Here is a 19,786-nt window from a genome sequence, read left to right as displayed (position 1 = left end):
CACTGTATAGAAGCTTCAGCTACTGATGCTGAACAGTGTATGAAATGCCATCCTGGCTGCCTCTCCTCAGCAGTTAGAGACTTCATCCATTTCCCTTCCTTATTCCCCTTCCTCATTCCTTATCTGCAAACAGAAAAGTCACGTCCTCAGTAAAGTTTTCTTAACATCAAAGAGTGTGGACGGTGAGAAAATATCATTCTGCCTAGGACAGGAGACCCTTTTCTGATGTTAATTATGTCTTAGGACCATTCATCCTCCTCTCACTCTTGAACTGAAAATAAATGGTGTATATCATGCATCTGGCTGATCCAAGAGGCGAGTCTCATTGTCCTGCAAATACCTGATGAGAAGTACTTGAGCCTTTGAGTGCAGGGAAAGGAGTTCTGATTGTTGAGTGAGAAGCTGAGATTTCCGAGGGTCCCCTCCAATCAGAGCTTCCCCTAATCAGGACCTCCAGAGCACAGAATCTCTGCTGGACCCAGGCCACCCCATACGCAAGGACCTGATCACCCACTGTTCAGGGCAGTTGCAGCAGAAAAGATTCCCAGCCCTGGGGCCTGAAAGATTGAGATTAAGATGGAAAAAGGAAAGGAAGATTGCTGACTGCCTCGACGTGATCCATGTATTAGGTAAGGAATGGGCCTGGTTGAACAGACCCCTGGGTGTGGAGTGCCCAGGACTGGCTTTCTCCTCTGTAACTGTATTAATGATCTGTTGAATATCCAATAGGCCTATGCGCTCAGCCCATGTCAGAGGAGGGGAACAGATGTCTTCTCCATCGTGTGCTCCTGTGAAACATGAGGGCCGCTGGGAAATTTTACTCGGTGGTAAATCCAGCCTTGAAAGAGCTATAGCTCTCCAGACAGCTTAGCACCGAGCAGTACTCAGAGCCCAAATTAGACTTGTGGTTTGATGGCCCCTAAGGAGAGCTTTCGCCTTGGTGAACGCACAAAGCGATTCTGGAATAATGCCTGCCAGGAGCTTAGTTCACAAGCACCAAGAGCTCCTCCCAGGGACACGTGGCAGACCACTTCAGTCTCAACTTGATGAAAATGGCAAAACTGTGAAAACTGGCTGATGGTTATGATGGTCATGGAGTTAGAGCTAGTACCCCTATATCAAATGTGAAGTTTGAGGTGTCTCAGCTGAGGCTCCCCTGGCCCCTGGGAGGCTGAGCCTAGGGTTTCGACCAGCCAGGTGCCCGCCCAGCCTGTGTGGGCCGTCAACAAGCTGTGCTGCTGCTGATGACAAGTGTCTGCTGGGTGTGCCTGTGTGTGCCAGGCATGGTTACATTATCTGTGTATAGAGGGTAACTAATACAGATCAGAATTTGCGCCAAGTTCATTTTTTTATCTTTTAAATTTTTACTGCAACCTAGTAGGGCAAGATCAGGGCTCACAAACATGTTTCAAGAGCCCCAAAATTAGGTGCTGTCTTTCTGTCTCTTATTTTTGATTTTATGGTGTCTCTTGACTACATATTCTTCTCTCTGCTTTAGATCTGGTCTCTACCTCACTTTCAAGGTATTTTATTACGACTCTCACCATCTCCACAGGGCTTTTAAAACCTGTTGTAGAAAACACCCATCTATCACTTTTTGGCATTTGGGTAAAATTACTAATTGTCTGTGCCAATCAGTTGCAACTTGATTACTATTAAAAGTAGCACATGGGAGACTTCCCTGTTGGCCCAGTGGTTAAGCCTTTATCCTCCACTGCAGGGAGTATGGATTCAATCCCTGGTTGGGGAGTGAAGATTCCACATGCCTTGCAGCCAAAAAGCCAAAAAACGTAAAATAGAAGCAATAGTGTAATAAATTCAATAAAGACATTAAAAATGGTCCACATCGAAGTAAGTCAGAAAGAAAAACACCAATACAGTACATTAACGCATATATATGGAATTTAGAAAGATGGTAACGATGACCCTATATGCGAGACAGCAAAAGGGACACAGTTGTAAAGAACAGACTTTTGGACTCTGTGGGAGAGGGAGAGGGTGGGATGATTTGAGAAAATAGCATTGAAACATGTATATTATCATATGTGAAACAGATCACCAGTCCAGGTTTGATGCATGAGACAGGGTGCTCAGGGCTGGTACACTGGGATGACCCTGAGGGATGGGATGGGGAGAGAGGTGAGAGGGGGGTTCTGATTCATGTCAACGTATGGCAAAAACCACTACAATACTGTAAAGTAATTAGCCTTCAATTAAAATAAATAAATTAATTTTTAAAAATGGTCCACATTAAAAAAAAAGTAATATACAGGTTTTCCTATATTTTCTCTGTGGATGTTTGTGCTGTTTCATGTAAATTTTAATATCATAGGCTATTAACAATAGCAAAGGGGTTATACAAAAGAAGGTCTGATATCTGTTTGAGTCCCTCGGAGTATTTAGCATAGGATAATATTTAGAGGTTGGTCTGAGAGACAAATGCCCATGTTCACATCCTGACTCCATTGCTTACCAGCTGTGCGCAAGTTTTCCTTGAGTCTCAATGTTCTCATCTGTAAAATGGGCATGATAATTGCACTATTCATAGGGTTGGAGAATTTAATAAGAGAAAATTGCATAGGAAACTCCAGCCCTCATGCCTGGCACATAGCAAGCGCTCAGTAAATGATGACTAGAATGATTTGTTTATTATTGTGGTCACACTTATGGATGTTTAACAGAAAGCGGTGAACGTACGGATTTGTTGCAGGTCAGGGCGAGGACACTTGTAAGTGTTGGTTTCTCTGCCTCTCCTCCTAACAGCTTACCAATGACTCGTCATCTTCACCGTCACTCTGGAGAGCAGAGAAGTAGCGATGACAAAGCCACCATGCCTTCTGTCCTGAGCAGTTATCACTGAGGCCACAGTCACTGAAGCATCTAACCGCACAGGTCACTGCATGGAGCACTGCGCAAGACCGGTCTAGAGATAAAGTACTTGTCCCTTGGGAGTTAGAGACAGGAAGGGCGTTTTGACGGACTTGTGAATTAGATTGCAGTGGCTTAAAAAAAATCTGTTAGCATAAACACCTTTAAAATGAAGAGACTTGAGACACAGTGCTCTGGTTGTGTGAGGGGAGGACCAGGTGACCTGCCCACTGTTGCTCTGTGTGTTTGTAGCTCCAGCTGGGTCCAGATATCCAGACCCCAGTGCTCCTTCGCCTCGGAGTTGTCTGGCTGCACACGTGCAGGGGGCGCTCTCCTTCACACACAACTCAGGGTGAGCAGTGCCTCTGGGGCTTGTGTAAAACGGCAGTGGTGTTTCCAGGTCACCTGTGCACTCAGTATCTACCTTCACTCTATGCAGCTCGGGGATGTATACACTAACATTATTATGGGGTTTATAAGGAAGTACAATAATTACTGTGGAAATCTGAAAGAAGCATTTCAAAAATATGTGGGTTGAGGCATCATGATGGTACCAGATATACCAGAATCAGCTAAGGAAGGTGGTGAGAACCGGCCAAGTCTTCCAGAATTTTTGTTCACATCATAAAAATTGCTTCCAATAAGAGAAAAACCATAAACTAGATGGTCAATTTTCACTGCCCTTAGAAGATCTCTCAAAAAGTCCTCACATCTATTAGATTATCTCTGTCCGAGTTATAGTGTACCCATCAAGGATGTGCATATCTGCAGCTCTCTGAGGACATTTGGTAACCACACACAGTCTATATCTGGAAAGTTCATCAGTGTGTCTAACTTAAGTCTGTCTTGCTGCAGTTTAAATAAGCTGCAAGCACTTACATTATTCGCTGTCGTGCATGTAGGTTGCCCGAGGCACACAGAATAAACTCCTCCCCTGCTCCCTCTTGGACGAGCTTCTTCAGGTGCAGACTGCAGTCCTCAAATCTCAGGAGCCCTCTCCCTTTTCATGTTATCATATGCACATGGATGACTTCAGGAAATAAATTAAGTGAATGAAATATAGGTGTAATGCAGGTATTCTGAAACAGGAGTGACAGGAGAAGAAAATAAAAAGTTATTTACTATTTTCCAAGCAATGAAATAGGAGATTGATTGGAAAAGGTGAAAGATGAGAGAGACAGAGCAGGAAAAAAAAAAAAAAACCTGTCATTGAATGATATTTTCATCGGAGAGGAAAATAAATACCAACAAATGAAATTTGACTCATCTTTGCAAGTTTCACCAAGCATGAAAATGTCCCTTTAAAATTTCTAGTAAGCAGTGGCTGGCTATGGGATTTCTCCAGTATAAAGGGAGTCTGAGTTCAGGAGGCCAGGGAATGCCAGAGGAAAGGAATTTTTTGATGTTTGGGGCTCTGAGACTGTCAGTTTAAAAAATGAAGGTAATATAGAGGGGCCAAAGTGACATTTATCATGCCATCTCTCCAGGCTCCTGTCTCTTTAATCAGCTAGCCTGATTTGCCCAGTAAATGATTCCTGAGAGTGTGTATGTGTGCGCGCGCGCGCGCGTGCCCGCGCGTGTGTGTTGTAGCTCTGTCAATCCTTGGATTAGAACCAATGATTGCAGCTCGTAGGAGGGCTGTCCAGGGCCAGATTGTACGATGTGTCTCAGTGCCAGAGTATGAGGAGAGATAATTACTGAGAAGTCACACTCTCCCATCCTTGGCTTTCTTGTGGTGTCCTTCAGCAAAACAGTGGATTTAAACCTCCTTCCTCCAGCTCGAGAGCAACGCAATCTGTCAGGAAAGAAAGAAAGAGAAAACCGAACCTGACAAAAAAGAAGAAAAAGAAGAAAAAAAAAATCATGAAAACCATCCAGGCAAAAATGCACAATTCTATCTCTTGGGCAATCTTCACGGCGCTGGCTGCTCTGTTTCTCTTTCAAGGTAAGAGCTTGCTATTGATCTGCCTACAGCCGACCCAGGAATTGTACAGTGTGCTGTGGGTGATTCGCAGACTCTCCGAGTCGGCTCTGCTGTATGGTTTGCAGGTGGAGGAGAGAGCGTTCGCTCGCGTTCCGGCAGCATGGCTGGGACGTTCTCCTCCCTCCCAGGCTGTGAGGGTATTGATCCGATTCTGGCTGGTAGGGGAACGGGCGGGGGATGTACGTACATAAGAAAAGCGTGTCTGGGGCTCCTGTTTGGTAACGTGGTTGTGTGCTGGTCCCCTGGCTGTACATTCTTGCACTCACTCGATGGATGGAGACCCATGGAAGCCGGGGAATTAAGGATTCGGAGGGCGGCGGGGAAGCTAATGCGTTGCTTGTGGTACTGGGAAGAATTTCGAGAGGAAACTTTAAATGTCTATCCACCAGTAAACTTGCAAAGCTTCTGCAACGAGCAAATGGAAAATGCAGGCTAGGCATAATCAGGTAACTACGCTTTGTGGTCAGAAAGCCAGCTCCGAGAGGGCTGAATCAGTCTGCAGCGGAGCTGGGCAGCCGGGTTAGTTTTCTGTGTGTTTGGGGGTGTGTTTGTGGAGGAGAGCAGCGGGAGGTGGTTAAAAAGCAGATAAGAGGCTGCCGGAGAAAGCAGGGCTCTGTGATTCCGGAAAGCTCTCCTAAGTTGAAGGAAGAGAGGCAGTAAGAGTCAAATGCTAATATTCTGTTTCTTTCTCTGGGAAGCCAAGCCCTCTGGGCTGCAGTCAGGGCCGGCTTGCCGAGTTGTGGTCCTGCTGTGCTGGGGTGGGTGGGATCCACTTCAACCTGGACTCCCCTCGCTGCACCGGGGGTTGGGGGGGGTGCCCAGCGCTCTGTCCCAGCTCCCACCTCCCAGCAGGCTCCCACCTCCCAGCAGCCGCTTTCCCTGCCCACCTGCTTGCCCCGCCCGCCCTGTCCTTTGAGGATCTGGCGTGCGCCTCTTTCTCATTAAAGACCCCTGCGTTCTCAGGGACTGAGGTGGGCAGAGAAACTTTCCCCGGCAGGTGGCCCAGCTCCGTCTCCCACAGGACCCCACTTGGGAGCTCAGTGCTGGCTGCTGCGTCCCCAGAGGAAAGTTGGCTCCCGGTGGGCGGGGGTGGAGAAGGCTGTGGAGTCCCACCCATCCGGTTCCCTTCCCCACTGCAGTACGGGGCTCTTGCGGTCGGTCCTCATCTCTAGTCCCTTGAGTTCCCCCTGAGGGTGGTCTTTGGGGACTCCCCTTGCCGGAGTTGCAGAGGCGTCCACACAGACCCACAGGAGGTGGGCAGAAGGACCAGGCTGGGAAGGATCAAATGCCTGCGAACCCTCGGCTGGTGCTCAAAGAGCGGGGAAGGGGACCCTGCAGGGCTCTGCAAGGATGCAAGGAAGTCCATCCTATGGGATCTCCTTGCCCTGCAGCTCCTAGCCATGGGGGCGGTGGGGGGCATGGGCCTCAGGGTCTCCGTCCTCCCCCACGGGGCAGTGGGTGTGAGTGTGAAGGAGGCCACGTGGAGGCAGCCCTGACTGACTCCTCTTACATAACATGGAGCAGAGGCAGCATGCGTGTGTGTGTGTGTGTGTGTGTGTGTGTGTGTGTGTGTTCACGCGCACTCCTGCTTGTACTTGGGTGAACAGAGGCTCACCCAGTGAGATCAGGGCCCCAACTGCACTGGGGAAACTGAGCCCAGAGCCAGGCAACCTCCAGGTAACAGCTTCCATCATGCCAACCGCAGAAATGAAAACCAAATGGGGGTGGGGTGGAGTGAGGGGTCCAGAGGAAGGGACAGGGAAGGTCCCAAGACATCCATCATTTCCATCCGTCCTGAGGTCTGAGGCTCTTCCATTTTAACCTCTGTCTGGAGACAATCGCCAAAATTCCACCATCCACAGCCCCACTGGCAGCTTGCCAGGAGCCCCAGGGCCATACTGGATTTACATATAAATTAGCATACGTGATTTTTTTTTTCATCAGAAATAAATGCAGGGAAGCATAATATTTGCTCATACTTTGGATCATTTCCGAATCGATGAGAAGAAAGCGGGGGTGTGTTCTCCCCTGGGGAATTCTGATTGTACACTCTTGTTGCCATCTTGGGTGGGGACAGGGGTGACTGGGTTACCCCAGCCCTCCTCACATTCTACCAAATCCTGAATTTCCTAAGACGAATCATGGCCTTACTTGCACTATCCATCTTGAACCAGCTTTCAATAGGCTTCCATGTGTCAGAAATGAACCGGGCTGCCCAATTTTAAGGCAAAGTGACCCCTGAGACCTACCCCCACCCCCTCGAGCCATGTGCCAGTTGGATCAGCCAAGGTGATGTGTGTTTTCTCTTTCAGGGCATGGGAGCTGGGGTGGGCCAGTTACCTCTTATCAAACTCACAGAATTACTCAGGCAGCCAGGTCTTGCCTGCAATAACCCACCCCTATTGCATTGACCCGCTGGGACTAGTTAGAATGCAGTACACATTCTAAGGCAATTTTTTTCTTCTCTGTTTTTGTTTTAGGCTGGCTCTTCCTAGAGCCCTTACTTCCTGGGCTTCTTGCCTCCTTGAAAAGGTGTTGGGGGCTAGGGGTGGTTGATGGACCCCTCCCTGACCTGCTCCTCACCCCAACTCACAGCCACCGTGATCCAGCTTAGAGGAGGAGGGAGTCAGCCCCGATTAGTGATGGGGGAGGGTGGGGGTGATTAGCGCCCAGGGGCTCTGGCCCTAAGACGCTCTGGGGTTGATTAGCCAGAACTCCTTCTTGGCCCTGGGAGCCAGAGAAGCTTCTGGATGAGGCGCTGTCCTTTTCAGCTCACCGCCCACCTCCTGCCACAGAGAGGCTCAGAGAGGAATGGCTGGTGTACGGCATCTTCTCTCTTTCTAGAGACCTGACCATTTCTCCTTCGAAGGATTAATGCTCCTTTCAACACCTTCCCAGGAGCTGGGCTAGATTCCTGCCTTACCTTTCTCATTTTCTCTCATCTCCTCACATCCCACGTCAACTACCTGCCCACGTATACAGCAGCAGGGCAGAAGGGAAGGGAGACGAAATGGAGCTGGGTTCCCCTCTTTTTCTCTGGGAGCTGGCGACACGGACACGGTTCAGTTGGGCAGATTGGCCAAGTTCCTGCCACTCACAGCAAACACTTGGGTGCCAGCCGCAGCCTGAGCTGGGCAACGCTTCTGAGATGGGGGGGGAGTGGGGGTGACAGATGAGACCATAATAATGTTTACTGGCAGAGTGAAAAATTGGTTTGGGGAGATGGGCTCCTGGGCCTGATGTAAGTAAGCATTGTGGGCACTTGGAAGCATGGCCAAAAAAAAAAAATTTAAGGGGAGATGACAGAGGAGCTTCACAAAGTGAATGCCAGCTGCCAGGCTTGGAGTTTCCAATGGGGGAGGCAGGAGGCCCACAGGCAAGTCGTGGAGTGCATAAGAACTGCAGCTTCCCTCCACTCTTCACACCCTGGGACTGCCCTCCGGGCACTGGATGGAGGTGGGTGCAGAGTCCCAGCCAGGGGGGCTCTCGGGTGGCAGTTTCAGGCTAGTCCTAGGACTGGCTCTTCCCTTTCATCACTCTTAAGCCAAAGTGAGCTCTGGAAACCCTTCTCCGCAGCTGTGGCCCCTCCCCCTGACTTCTGTGGTTTCTCAGTGGCCTCTCTTGTGGCACGGGGCTGAAGGGTGCGGAGCTGTGTCCCTGGAGGGCCTCTCCTTGTTCCCTGCTTGAGTGCTCCAAGGGGCACTGTCCCTAGCAGCTCCCTGAGGATCTGCCCCTGCTCCCTGGCAGCCCTGAGGTGCAGCAACCCAGGCTGGGGCTGGCTGCCTGTCATGGATGGGTCACACCAGTGTTGACTTCAGCCACGGTTTATCCCTCGGGATGAGGTGTGCTCTCCGGACATCCTAAGAAGGGGTGACCGGCAGGACAGGTGATTCCGGAATATGTAGGAAGATGCTAGAAGAATGATGTGCGATGCTCTCACTATCTCCGTATGGTGAAAACACTTCGGAGAGGATGACTGTGTCGAGGATTTGTCTCTGTTCCAGATATTTTATGTTTGGAGCTCATGGCCTGCTCCTGCCCATCAGCTAGAAAGATGAAGGTGTAAAAAACAAAACAGAACAAAAAAACCCACTTTCCTTTATATTTAACCTCAGCAGAGGTCCTATGGACCCTTCAAACACTGTAATGGGCATGCCTGTCTGTCTGATTTCCAATTGCTTCAGGTGGGCTGAGCACAGCTGGGTGGGGAGCAGGTACATCCGAACACAAAGTTCCCCCTCACTTCTGTAGGTGACAATACTTCCCTCTGGCAAGTCTCCCCACCTGTCTGCCAGGCCGGGGAGCAACTCCCCCAAGGGTTGTAAAGACTCATTAATGCTTGTAACGCAGCAAACATGTGGTGCTAAGTGGAGCTCCATGCTGAGCCTGCTGGTATTTACGCAGCTCCTTTCCTTTCTGCTCTACTGGCTTGTTACATGTTTACTTTATGTCTGTAGTCATTTGAAATTCAATAAAACTAATTACACATAAAAAATGAAAACATGCAAAAATAAGGTAATCGATGGTGTGCAGGTACGATGGGGTCTTGGGTACCACAACCTCTGGGGTGTCTCCTCGGCCGACCTGGTGGCAGGGCCCTCCTTCTCTTAGAGGATGCGCGATCGAAGAGGACCAGGGGGATTTAGAGGAAACACGTGGGACCAGGCCTCCTCACCCTTCCCTAGTAGGAGGAAGACTTTTGCCAGGAAGTGTCAGGGGGCGGGGTCAATGGCAGAGGGGCGGGGCCCTGGGGGAGGGAACAGGGGAGGAACCAGGAGTTTCAGAGAGTATAAACCAGATGCAAGCTGGACTGGCAAAGGGTGGAAAGAAGAGGCTCCCGTCCTCTGCTTTGATTGATTTCATTCAGCAACCTCTAGAGCTTATGTTTTATGTATTTATGTGTGTGTGTTTCTGCAACCTTCTGAACTGAGCCTGCCCTTGCTATGGCAGCTTAAGCTTACAGGAGCGTCCATAGAGGAGATGTGCGTGTCCCTCCACCATCCCTCTCCTTCCCTCTCTCCCCGCTTCTCCCTCTCTTCCTCTCCCCTCTTCTCCCTCCCTCTTTCTGCCCTCTCTCCCCCTCTTCTCTGCCCTCCCTTTTCTGTTTCTCCTAGTCCCTTATTCTTTCTTCCTTTCATTTTTCCTTCTCCTCCGTGGGAAAACTAATTGATCAGCTGACAGATCTGGGTCAAGCTGGCGGGGGCTGCTCTGCCTCATGTGGGCTTGCCTAGGAGAAGGGGGGCGGTCTGTCCTCCCAGGTCACAGGAGCCCAGATGATACACTGCAATGGTTGGGGGAGGGGGTGGCAAGGAACCAGTGGGGAGTTCATGTCCATAAGGTTGGCTGGGGTCCCACTGAAGACAGCGTCCCCAGCTGTTGCGTGTCCGATACCCCAGGGCTCCACATCCTTTTTCCCTTTGCCTCTTTCCTGCTTCTGTTCCACTTGTGCACCCTACTTGTTCCAGTTTCTTCCCTCATCTTTCTGCTTGCCCCTCCTTTTTTCTTCCTTCCCAAACCAAGACAGGAGATCACAGAATCTCCCCCCGCTTAAGTCATATTAGAGAAATGGCCTTTTGTTTATTTGCAAGAAGAAAAACAGAAACTCTGCCAGAAGAGCTCTGTAAGTCATTTGCAAACTGCAAAACAAACCACCAGCGCTTCGCATTTCCATTGCTGAGAAAAGAGTATTTCAAGAGAGACTGTCAAGCTGAGAAACCAAATATTGGAAAACACATTCTTCAGCTCTGTTACTGACGACATCTTAGGTTACTAAATTTGATTTTTTTTTTTTTTTTTGGCTTCTTGACGAGTATTGCCCTTTACAGTAATAAAGGACTGTTGAAAAGATGGACTGGTTTTGGCTTCAGCAGCTCATTCAAATTCACTCTCCAGAGGTGCCTCCTTGGCTTCATCTTGGTGGTGTCACCAAAATCCAGTTCAACACAGACTAGATCTAGTTGTTCACTCGTGCACTGGTTCATCACCCGGCGAGTGTTTACTGAGTTCCTTTTACGTCCCCTGCATTGTTGTAGGTGCTGGGAATATATCAGTGACCAAATCAACTCGACAGAGTGCAATCCCCAGATTTGATTTGACTTGTCATCTTTTTTAATCACGTTGGGAAGAGCCAGCAGGAATATCAGAAGTAGGGGTGGAGGGGTGCTGGGTGCCATAGTCTCCTGCCCAGTTGCTTGTGTACATTACGATGGGTGGCAAGAGCACACCAACCCTGGAGGCTTGCTTTTAGACGGGGAGCGTGGGAGAGCAAGCGCAGCCAGGCTCTGGGGTCATGGCGTCAGAGGTGCTGCCTCTGTTGCTCCATCGTGACTGCTGGCCGGAAGGGCTCAGGGATGTGTGATGCTCCCTCCCTTGGCACGTGGACAGCAAAAGCTGCTGTGAGGTATTGGCTTGGTGACCACTGGCCCTTGTCATTGTCATTCTGGTTATTGGTTGGTTCTTCCCACCACTGCCACCCTGGCCAGTGGCCTGTCCACCGCTTTCATACCCTGCCTTCTGCAGAGAACTGGATGGCCAAGGACAGCAAGGGGTGGGGATGCTTACGCAGCAAGTGGGGCTTGCTGAGGCAGCTGATCAGGGTGAGGCGAGTTCAGTTCAGGGGACCCTGAGGGTCTCCTATTTTAGGGGGGACTTAAGATGACCTCCTTTCTGAGAACCCTTTCTTTGCTACCTGCCTGTGTGTTCAGTCATGCACTGAGCCCACCAGTCCTTTCTGCTCTTAGGAATTTCCAGGCCAGAATACTGGAGTGGGTTGCCATTTCCTTCTCTGCTACCCACTCATCACACCCTGATTTAGGGTTCCTGGAATGACAGACAAGCGTCGTCATTCATTTGTCCTCTGATGCTATAACTGTGCTTGGGACACAGCCCTTTTTCAGTTGTCAGCTTGTGTTTCCAGCCGTATGCACCCAAAGAGACTCGAGCTTCCCTTCTGTTCACGATGTGTGTTGTGGTTGCCCTCTGAACATTTTAGGGGGGTTACTCACCTGGCTGCTTCTGTCGGCATTTCCATAGCGCTGGTGACTCTTAGCATTCTCCCTGTAGAAGTACAGGCAAGTACCTTTCTCATGGATCCAGGATTCTTCAAGTCAAGCAACCTGGAGCAATCCGCCTCTACTGTCAGGAGGTCCTCGTACGACAGGTGCAATGTGCCTTTGTTTGCAATACTCCCATTTTCTAAGCCAATGGTCCTCAAATTTGTTCTACCATGGAATCACCTGAGGAACTTTATAAAAATGCCAATGCTTGGACCCCATCCCAGAACGCTTACATCAGCATCTCTTTGGGAGATGTTCTGATATTTTCCAGCGCTCTCTAAGAGGTTCCAACCTATGGCCAGGTTTGAAAGCCATACCTCTTTGGTTATCAGAAAACATTCTCCAACCTGGGATAAGGCACATCCCTTCTAGGAGCCTCTGTCACTTCATCTCTAAAATAAAGCGGTTAGACTAAAAGATTTTCAAGTTTCATGTCCCACATTTTGCAATTCTGCAAATAGCCTTTCTGAGTCTAGTACTTGAAAGGTAGTGGTGCTAGGAGAAAATATTCAGAAGCAGTGTCTGTTTGCAGGAAACTAAGAATATAAACAGCCACAGACGGGCGACCACAGTCGGAACATGTGAGTGGCGTGTGTGCCCACAAGCAGTGCACACTGTATCATACACACTATCACGCATCCATACGTGCCTGTGTTTCTCGTCTAGAAGGCATCCTTCAGAGGGGAGGGAAGGACGAACGAGCCACAGCATTTCAGGTAGGGGGACTCAGGAATGAGAATGATCAATCCCATAGGAGAAACTCCGGAGCCTTGGAATGTGTGAATGTGGGTCAAGAATGGATGTGTTGGAGCCTGATTTAGCGCGAGCTAAGTGATGGTGGGTCTTGGCAGAAGCTCCATTCATAAGTGTGAAGATTTTCATCTCTCTCTCCTGTCCTCCACTCCCGCTCACTCCCCAGGAACCGGCTACCCAGCCTGCTGCTTCCATCTCTCTCCTTCTCGCTGGCAACAAAGGCTCCGTGCTCAGAACCCCAATGGCAGTTTTTGGCAGCACTGTGTTAGGCTGAGGGAGGCTGGCTCCTGCCTCCAAGCCAGGTCAGACCCTGCAGCGTAGGCAGGAGTGAAAGCATGCCTGTTTTGATGGAGTCAGCAGGTGCGGGCGGCACAGGGGAAGCAGAGTTACCGTGCAGGTTTGTGCCAAGTACAGTCCCTGGGTAGCTCACGAAGTGTTCCCACTGCTGTGTCAGCCAGGCAGAGTCACAACCGGCTCAGGCCCAGAGAGACTTTCAGGCTGGTTTATTTCAATCCCTCTGTTGGAGCTCTAACATCCCAGTGGTTCGGCTGCAGCGGTCCCCTCCCTTCTATCTCCAATGTGGGGGAACTTGCCTCTCTCCAGAGCTACTGCGTCTGATTGATCAGGAAGACAGGGAGACAAAGGAGAAGAATCTGTCCTCTCATTGATTCCAGCCCCTTGCTCTCGGTCTGGAGAGGAAACACAGCAGAGTCTTTGGGATGGTCTGGGTCCGGGCTTTGGCTCTGCCACTTTCTAGTCTGAAACTTTTGGCGATTTAATCAACCTCTGAGGGCAATTCAGTTCCCTCTTGTACAAAACAGAGCTAATTCTGAGACTTACATTTAAGGCTGGTGTAAGGATTACATAAGTTACTGCAGAGAAAGTGCTCAGAACACTGCCTGGCACACAGTAAGCTCTCAATAAATATCACCTATAGTATTACGAGTGCTGCTAATACTACTACCCACAGGACAAGACTGGTTTTTCTTCGACATGACTTTTCTTCAAATATTTGAAAACACGATTCCCTCCCCTTCTCCCTAAGTTAAATATTCCAAGCTTTTCTCCTGTTTTCTGTATAATCATTCATAGGAAGCGTGCCGATGGCCCTTTCCTAAAATTATTCTGGTTATGCTGTTTTCTTCTTAAGGTAAATCTCTTCCCCGTGTGCTTTGAGTATTATAGAATGTAGCCTCACCTGATTCTAAATCCAGATAAAATGAAATCTCTGCTCTCTGGAAAGGCATGACCCGGGGGTGCCAGCCTCTCTCCAAACCCTTTGTCCTCTGGTTCTCTGAATTCCTAGGGCTTTGCTGCAGCGTCCTCTCAGTAAGTGTGTGCCTGCTCCCTCTACTGATGGCTGTCCTGTCCACCTGGTAAAAACTTGCTGTGATTCAAGACAGAACTCCAGGCTCAGCATCTCTCCGAAGTTCCTACTGCCTCCTTTTCTGCCCCCCAAGGCTCTGGCGCTTCCTTCCGGTACACATCTATTGAGAGTTTGTGTGGTTCCCTGCTGACACCTCTGTCTCTCGTCAGTTGACAGTGAGCTTCTGGAGGTCTGGGACTGTCACACCTAGCATAGTACCTGGCACACAGTTGATCAGTGTTTATGGATAAAACAAAAGGGGGAGAGAAAGAGAGAGAGAAGTGCCCTTAGGTTTATCAGGAGCCATAGAACCCTGTAGAATCTGGGTGAGCTATAATTAACCCTTCCTTCTCCAATGACTGTCATACTGTTCACTCAACAACCTGACCTTGGAACTTGCCCTTTTCTGAAGTCTGTTTATCAGATTCAACTCATCTCTTCCTCTGACAAGACCTCTTTTAGACTCTGAATATGAAACTACACACATCAGTCACCCCTGATGGCGATCACCAGCCATAAACCAGATGTTATAGGTACACAGGTAGCGAAAATGAGCTCTCATTCTTCCTGGCTAAACTCACCCAGTTCAGTTCAGTCACTCAGTCGTGTCCGACTCTTTGCGACCCCATGAATCGCAGCACGCCAGGCCTCCCTGTCCATCACCATCTCCCGGAGTTCACTCAGATTCACATCCATCGAGTCCATGATGCCATCCAGCCATCTCATCCTCTGTCATCCCCTTCTCCTCCTGCCCCCAATCCCTCCCAGCATCAGAGTCTTTTCCAATGAGTCAACTCTTCGCATGAGGTGGCCAAAGTACTGGAGTTTCAGCTTTAGTATCATTCCTTCCAAAGAAATCCCAGGGTTGACCTCCTTCAGAATGGACTGGTTGGATCTCCTTGCAGTCCAAGGGACTCTCGAGAGTCTTCTCCAACACCACAGTTCAAAAGCATCAATTCTTTGGTGCTCAGCCCTCTTCACAGTCCAACTCTCACATCCATACATGACCACAGGAAGAAACCATAGCCTTGACTAGACGGACCTTAGTCGGCAAAGTAATGTCTCTGCTTTTGAATATACTATCTAGGTTGGTCATAACTTTTCTTCCAAGCAGCAAGCATCTTTTAATTTCATGGCTGCAGTCACCATCTGCAGTGATTTTGGAGCCCCCAAAAATAGTCTGACACTGTTTCTACTGTTTCCCCATCTATTTCCCATGAAGTGATGGGACCGGATGCCATGATCTTCGTTTTCTGAATGTTGAGCTTTAAGCCAACTTTTTCACTCTCCTCTTTCACTTTCATCAACAGGCTTTTTAGCTCCTCTTCGCTTTCTGCCATAAGAGTGGTGTCATCTGCATATCTGAGGTTACTGATATTTCTCCCAGCAATCTTGATTCCAGCTTGTGCTTCTTCCAGTCCAGCGTTTCTCATGATGTACTCTGCATAGAAGTTAAATAAGCAGGGTGACAATATACAGCCTTGACGTACTCCTTTTCCTACTTGGAACCAGTCTGTTGTTCCATGTTCAGTTCTAACTGTTGCTTCCTGACCTGCATACAGATTTCTCAAGAGGTGGGTCAGGTGGTCTGGTATTCCCATCTCTTTCAGAATTTTCCACAGTTTATTGTGATCCACACAGTCAAAGGCTTTGGCATAGTCCATAAAGCAGAAATAGATGCTTTTCTCGAACTCTCTTGCTTTTTCCATGATCCAGCAGATGTTGGCCATTTGATCTCTGGTTCCTCTGCCTTTTCTAAATCCAGCTTGAACATCAGGGAGTTCACGGTTCACGTATTGCTGAAGCCTGGCTTGGAGAATTTTGAGCATTACTTTACTAGCATGTGAGATGAGTGCAATTATGCAGTAGTTTGAACATTCTTTGGCATTGTCTTTCTTTGGAATTGGAATGAAAACTGACCTTTTTCAGTCCTGTGGCCACTGCTGAGTTTTCCAATTGTGCTGGCATATTGAGTGCAGCACTTTCACAGCATCATCTTTCAGGATCTGAAACAGCTCCACTGGAATTCCATCACCTCCACTAGCTTTGTTCATAGTGATGTTTTCTAAGGCCCGTTTGATTTCACATTCCAAAATGTCTGGCTCTAGATTAGTGATCACATCATCATGATTATCTGGGTCATGAAGATCTTTTTGTGCAGTTCTTCCATGTATTCTTACCACCTCTTCTTAATATCTTCTGCTTCTGTTAGGTCCATACCATTTCTGTCTTTTATCAAGCCCATCTTTGCATGAAATGTTCCCTTGGTATCTCTAATTTTCTTGAAGAGATCTCTAGTCTTTCCCATTCTGTTGTTTTCCTCTATTTCTTTGCATTGATCACTGAGGAAGGCTTTCTTATCTCTTCTTGCTATTCTTTGGAACTCTGCATTCAGATGCTTATATCTTTCCTTTTCTCCTTTGCTTTTCGCCTATCTTCTTTTCACAGATATTTGTAAGGCCTCCCCAGACGGCCATTTTGCTTTTTTGCATTTCTTTTCCATGGTGATGGTCTTGATCCCTGTCTCCTGTACAATGTCACTAACCTCATTCCATAGTTCATCAGGCAATCTATCTATCAGATCTAGGCCCTTAAATCTATTTCTCACTTCCACTGTATAATCATAAGGGATTTGATTTAGGTCATACCTGAATGGTCTAGCAGTTTTCCCTACTTTCTTCCTTTTCAGTCTGAACCTGGTAATAAGGAGTTCATGATCTGAGCCACAGTCAGCTCCTGGTCTTGTTTTTGTTCTGTATAGAGCTTCTCCATCTTTGGCTGCAAAGAGTATAATCAATCTGATTTTGGTGTTGACCATCTGGTGATGTCCATGTGTAGAGTCTTCTCTTGTGTTGTTGGAAGAGGGTGTTTGCTATGACCAGTGCATTTTCTTGGCAAAACTCTATTAGTCTTTGCCTTCATTCCGCATTCCAAGGCCAAATTTGCCTGTTACTCCAGGTGTTTCTTGACTTCCTACTTTTGCATTCCAGTCCCCTATAATGAAAAGGACATCTTTTTTGGGTGTTAGTTCTAAAAGGTCTTGTAGGTCTTCATAAAACCATTCAACTTCAGTTTCTTCAGCGTTACTGGTTAGGGCGTAGACTTGGATAACTGTGATATTGAATGGTTTGCCTTGAGACGAACAGAGATCATTCTGTTGTTTTTGAGATTGCATCCAAGTACTGCATTTTGGACTCTTTTGTTGACCATGATGGCTACTCCATTTCTTCTGAGGGATTCCTGCCCGCAGTAGTAGATATAATGGTCATCTGAGTTAAATTCACCCATTCCAGTTCATTTTAGTTCGTTGATTCCTAGAATGTCTACATTTACCCTTGCCATCTCTTGTTTGACCACTTCCAATTTGCCTTGATTCATGGACCTGACATTCCAGGTTCCTATGCAATATTGCTCTTTACAGCATCGGATCTTGCTTCTATCTGAGGTGGCATCAGAGGGCAAGGGAAACTCAGACCTGAGACAAGAGGAGAGTGACTGGTGGGTTTTCTTTATCCAGAGACGGTGAAGAGGGAAGTGCTTCTTACCCACTTCAAACCTACTCTGCCTCCTTCTTTGCCACTCCCTACCCCAGGGACATTTGACTGTCTTCTAAACAGCCAGAGGAGACCTGACCCGGGCATAGCAAGATTAATTGACAGCCTTTTTTCTCAATGCAATTGAACTACAGACATTTGTAGTTCAATAAGCCATTTTGTCAATTCTGAAAACAAACAAGAATAATCATTCTATATTTCTCTTTCCTTCCTCCCTTAAAACTTCTTAATAGAAGGATTTGAATGCCTTATCACTTTTTCATCACTTTCTCGCACTGCTGAAGACTTCTCCAAGGCTAAAATAGTTTAATCATCAAGTCTAGAAGCTTTTCACAGACTCTCTAGAGTTGCGGGAGGTACCTTGGAATTTGCCTGGTCTCCCACCTGAATGATGTTGGCTAATTTCTACTCACCAGCTCCAGGACCCCCAGAGAGCAGATGCTGTCTGAGTTGTGGGCCTGGTTCTGGCTGTCTATCCGAATCACCTGTGGAGATTGTTAGACACCCAGGTTCAACTCACAAAAAAATCTCAGTATATGGATCAGAATGGGGTGAGGTCATCTCTACTTTGAAACACTTAGGACTTTCAGTGCAGATACAGCTGAGAATAACTGACACCAGCCCCCATTTCAGAGTGGACAAACTCTGCAAGAAAGTACTGGTCAGTATAAATTCTACCCTTTCTCTTTATATACAATGTCCTAAATTTGTTCAGGACAGCAGTATGCTTGTTTATAATGTGCACCTCTGAGATTTGCTTAGAGCCAAGGACGGTCATGTCATGCGAGTGAGGCCAGTGGAAAGCAGACAGAAGTTTCCCGGGTGGCAGTTTGAGGGCTGTACTCAAGAAGCCTGTGCTTTGTGAACCCTACCACTCCCACATCTTTTCCTGACTGAGAGCCTTGCATACTATCCGGGGGTCCAGGAACCAACCTGCAAACAGAAAGGCCAAAATAAATAAATAAATAAATAAAAACCCCCACTTACAACTAGAATGGCAAAACAGGCTCTTAGGTTGAACTAAATGAATTTGCTGGTTGAGTGAATCAAAGATAGTTGAATAGAAACAATTTCACATGGCTCAGTCTAACAGAGGGACCCCAAGTTCAAGATAACATAGCAGTCAAGCCAGCTGTGCAATATGTATTTCCACACTTATTATTTATGGAAAATATTGCCATATAATTAGGATTCCATTACTTGTAGCTGAATACAATCCTAGTAAATCTACATGGAACAAAAATATGCCTCTTTCTGACTTATGCCAGTTAGAGCCACTCAAAGTACCAGTAATGTTGTGCGATCCAATTTCTTTCTAAGAGAAGACTGTGATGGACCCTAGTTATCTTACCTTGAGATTTAGTTCCTTGTCACTATTATCACGCATAACTTCGAAACCACTAGTCATTCTGATCGCTATCTTGTAAGCATGTTCCAGTTTGATGATAATTCACTAAAAGACATTACCAGACAGATTGTTCCTGCTGTAGTTTGATTGGCAGAGTGGGGAGTGGGTTATCGCCTACTACATTTTGGACTTTATACATCAGACCAGCTTGTTATTACACTCATTTCTTTTCTTGCTCAGATATTCCACACTATTGCTCATTGAAGTTGCACTCATTCCCCTGTCGAAATTGCTGTTACTCAAGACCTCCCCCATCCTTGCTCTTAGGTGTTTGAAATTTCATTGCATGTGGGTCCATGATTTAAATCCACTGAGGCTATTTTTGTACTCTGATGAGCTGTCACCATTAATTTCCTGTCATTCCCAAGTGATATAAACTTGTCATGTCCACACCACCTAGGTGAATGATTAAAAAACAGCAAAATCATAGAGTTAAGGGTATAGCCGAGTTCTTACTTACATTTTTATTTCAACTCCTCCAGAATGATTTATTCAGACCCTACTGTGTGCTGGCCATAAACAATAAGTCCTAGTTCTTACATTCAGTCAAGAAAAACAATTCAAGACAACATGGTAAGTGCTGGGAGGAAAGCAAGTCTTGTTTGCCATGCCACATCGAGATTTTCCAGGTCAGAGAGCTCTTCTAGAAGGAAGAGATGCTAAAGCTGAGTCACAGATGTTACTAGATTCAACCGAGGAAGAGGAGAGAGAAGTATTACAAGCAAAGGAGTCGGCATACGCCAAATCCTAGACACAGGAGAGCATGGTAGGCATTTAGGAATCCAGTACCGATCTGGC

The 19,786-nt window shown here is 47.5% G+C and overlaps 1 protein-coding gene across 4 annotated transcripts in view; it reads left to right on the top strand.

Annotated features, from left to right (window-relative positions):
• Positions 1–4,543: 4,543 nt before the first annotated feature.
• Positions 4,544–19,786, top strand: part of NTM (neurotrimin) — a 964,897-nt gene continuing 949,654 nt past the window's right edge. For all 4 annotated transcript variants that reach the window (XM_027959855.3, XM_027959853.3, XM_027959852.3 and 1 more), the window contains exon 1: positions 4,544–4,813. In XM_027959855.3, coding sequence (XP_027815656.1) covers positions 4,732–4,813 — 82 coding nt within the window. In that variant the 5' untranslated portion in view covers positions 4,544–4,731. The remainder of the gene's footprint in view (positions 4,814–19,786) is intronic.

The sequence above is a fragment of the Ovis aries genome, chromosome 21 (genome assembly GCF_016772045.2).
Source record: "Ovis aries strain OAR_USU_Benz2616 breed Rambouillet chromosome 21, ARS-UI_Ramb_v3.0, whole genome shotgun sequence".
Classification (NCBI taxonomy): domain Eukaryota; kingdom Metazoa; phylum Chordata; class Mammalia; order Artiodactyla; family Bovidae; genus Ovis; species Ovis aries.
The sequence above is the reverse complement of the archived record's forward strand: the minus strand, read 5'-3'. Positions and strand labels throughout refer to the sequence as shown.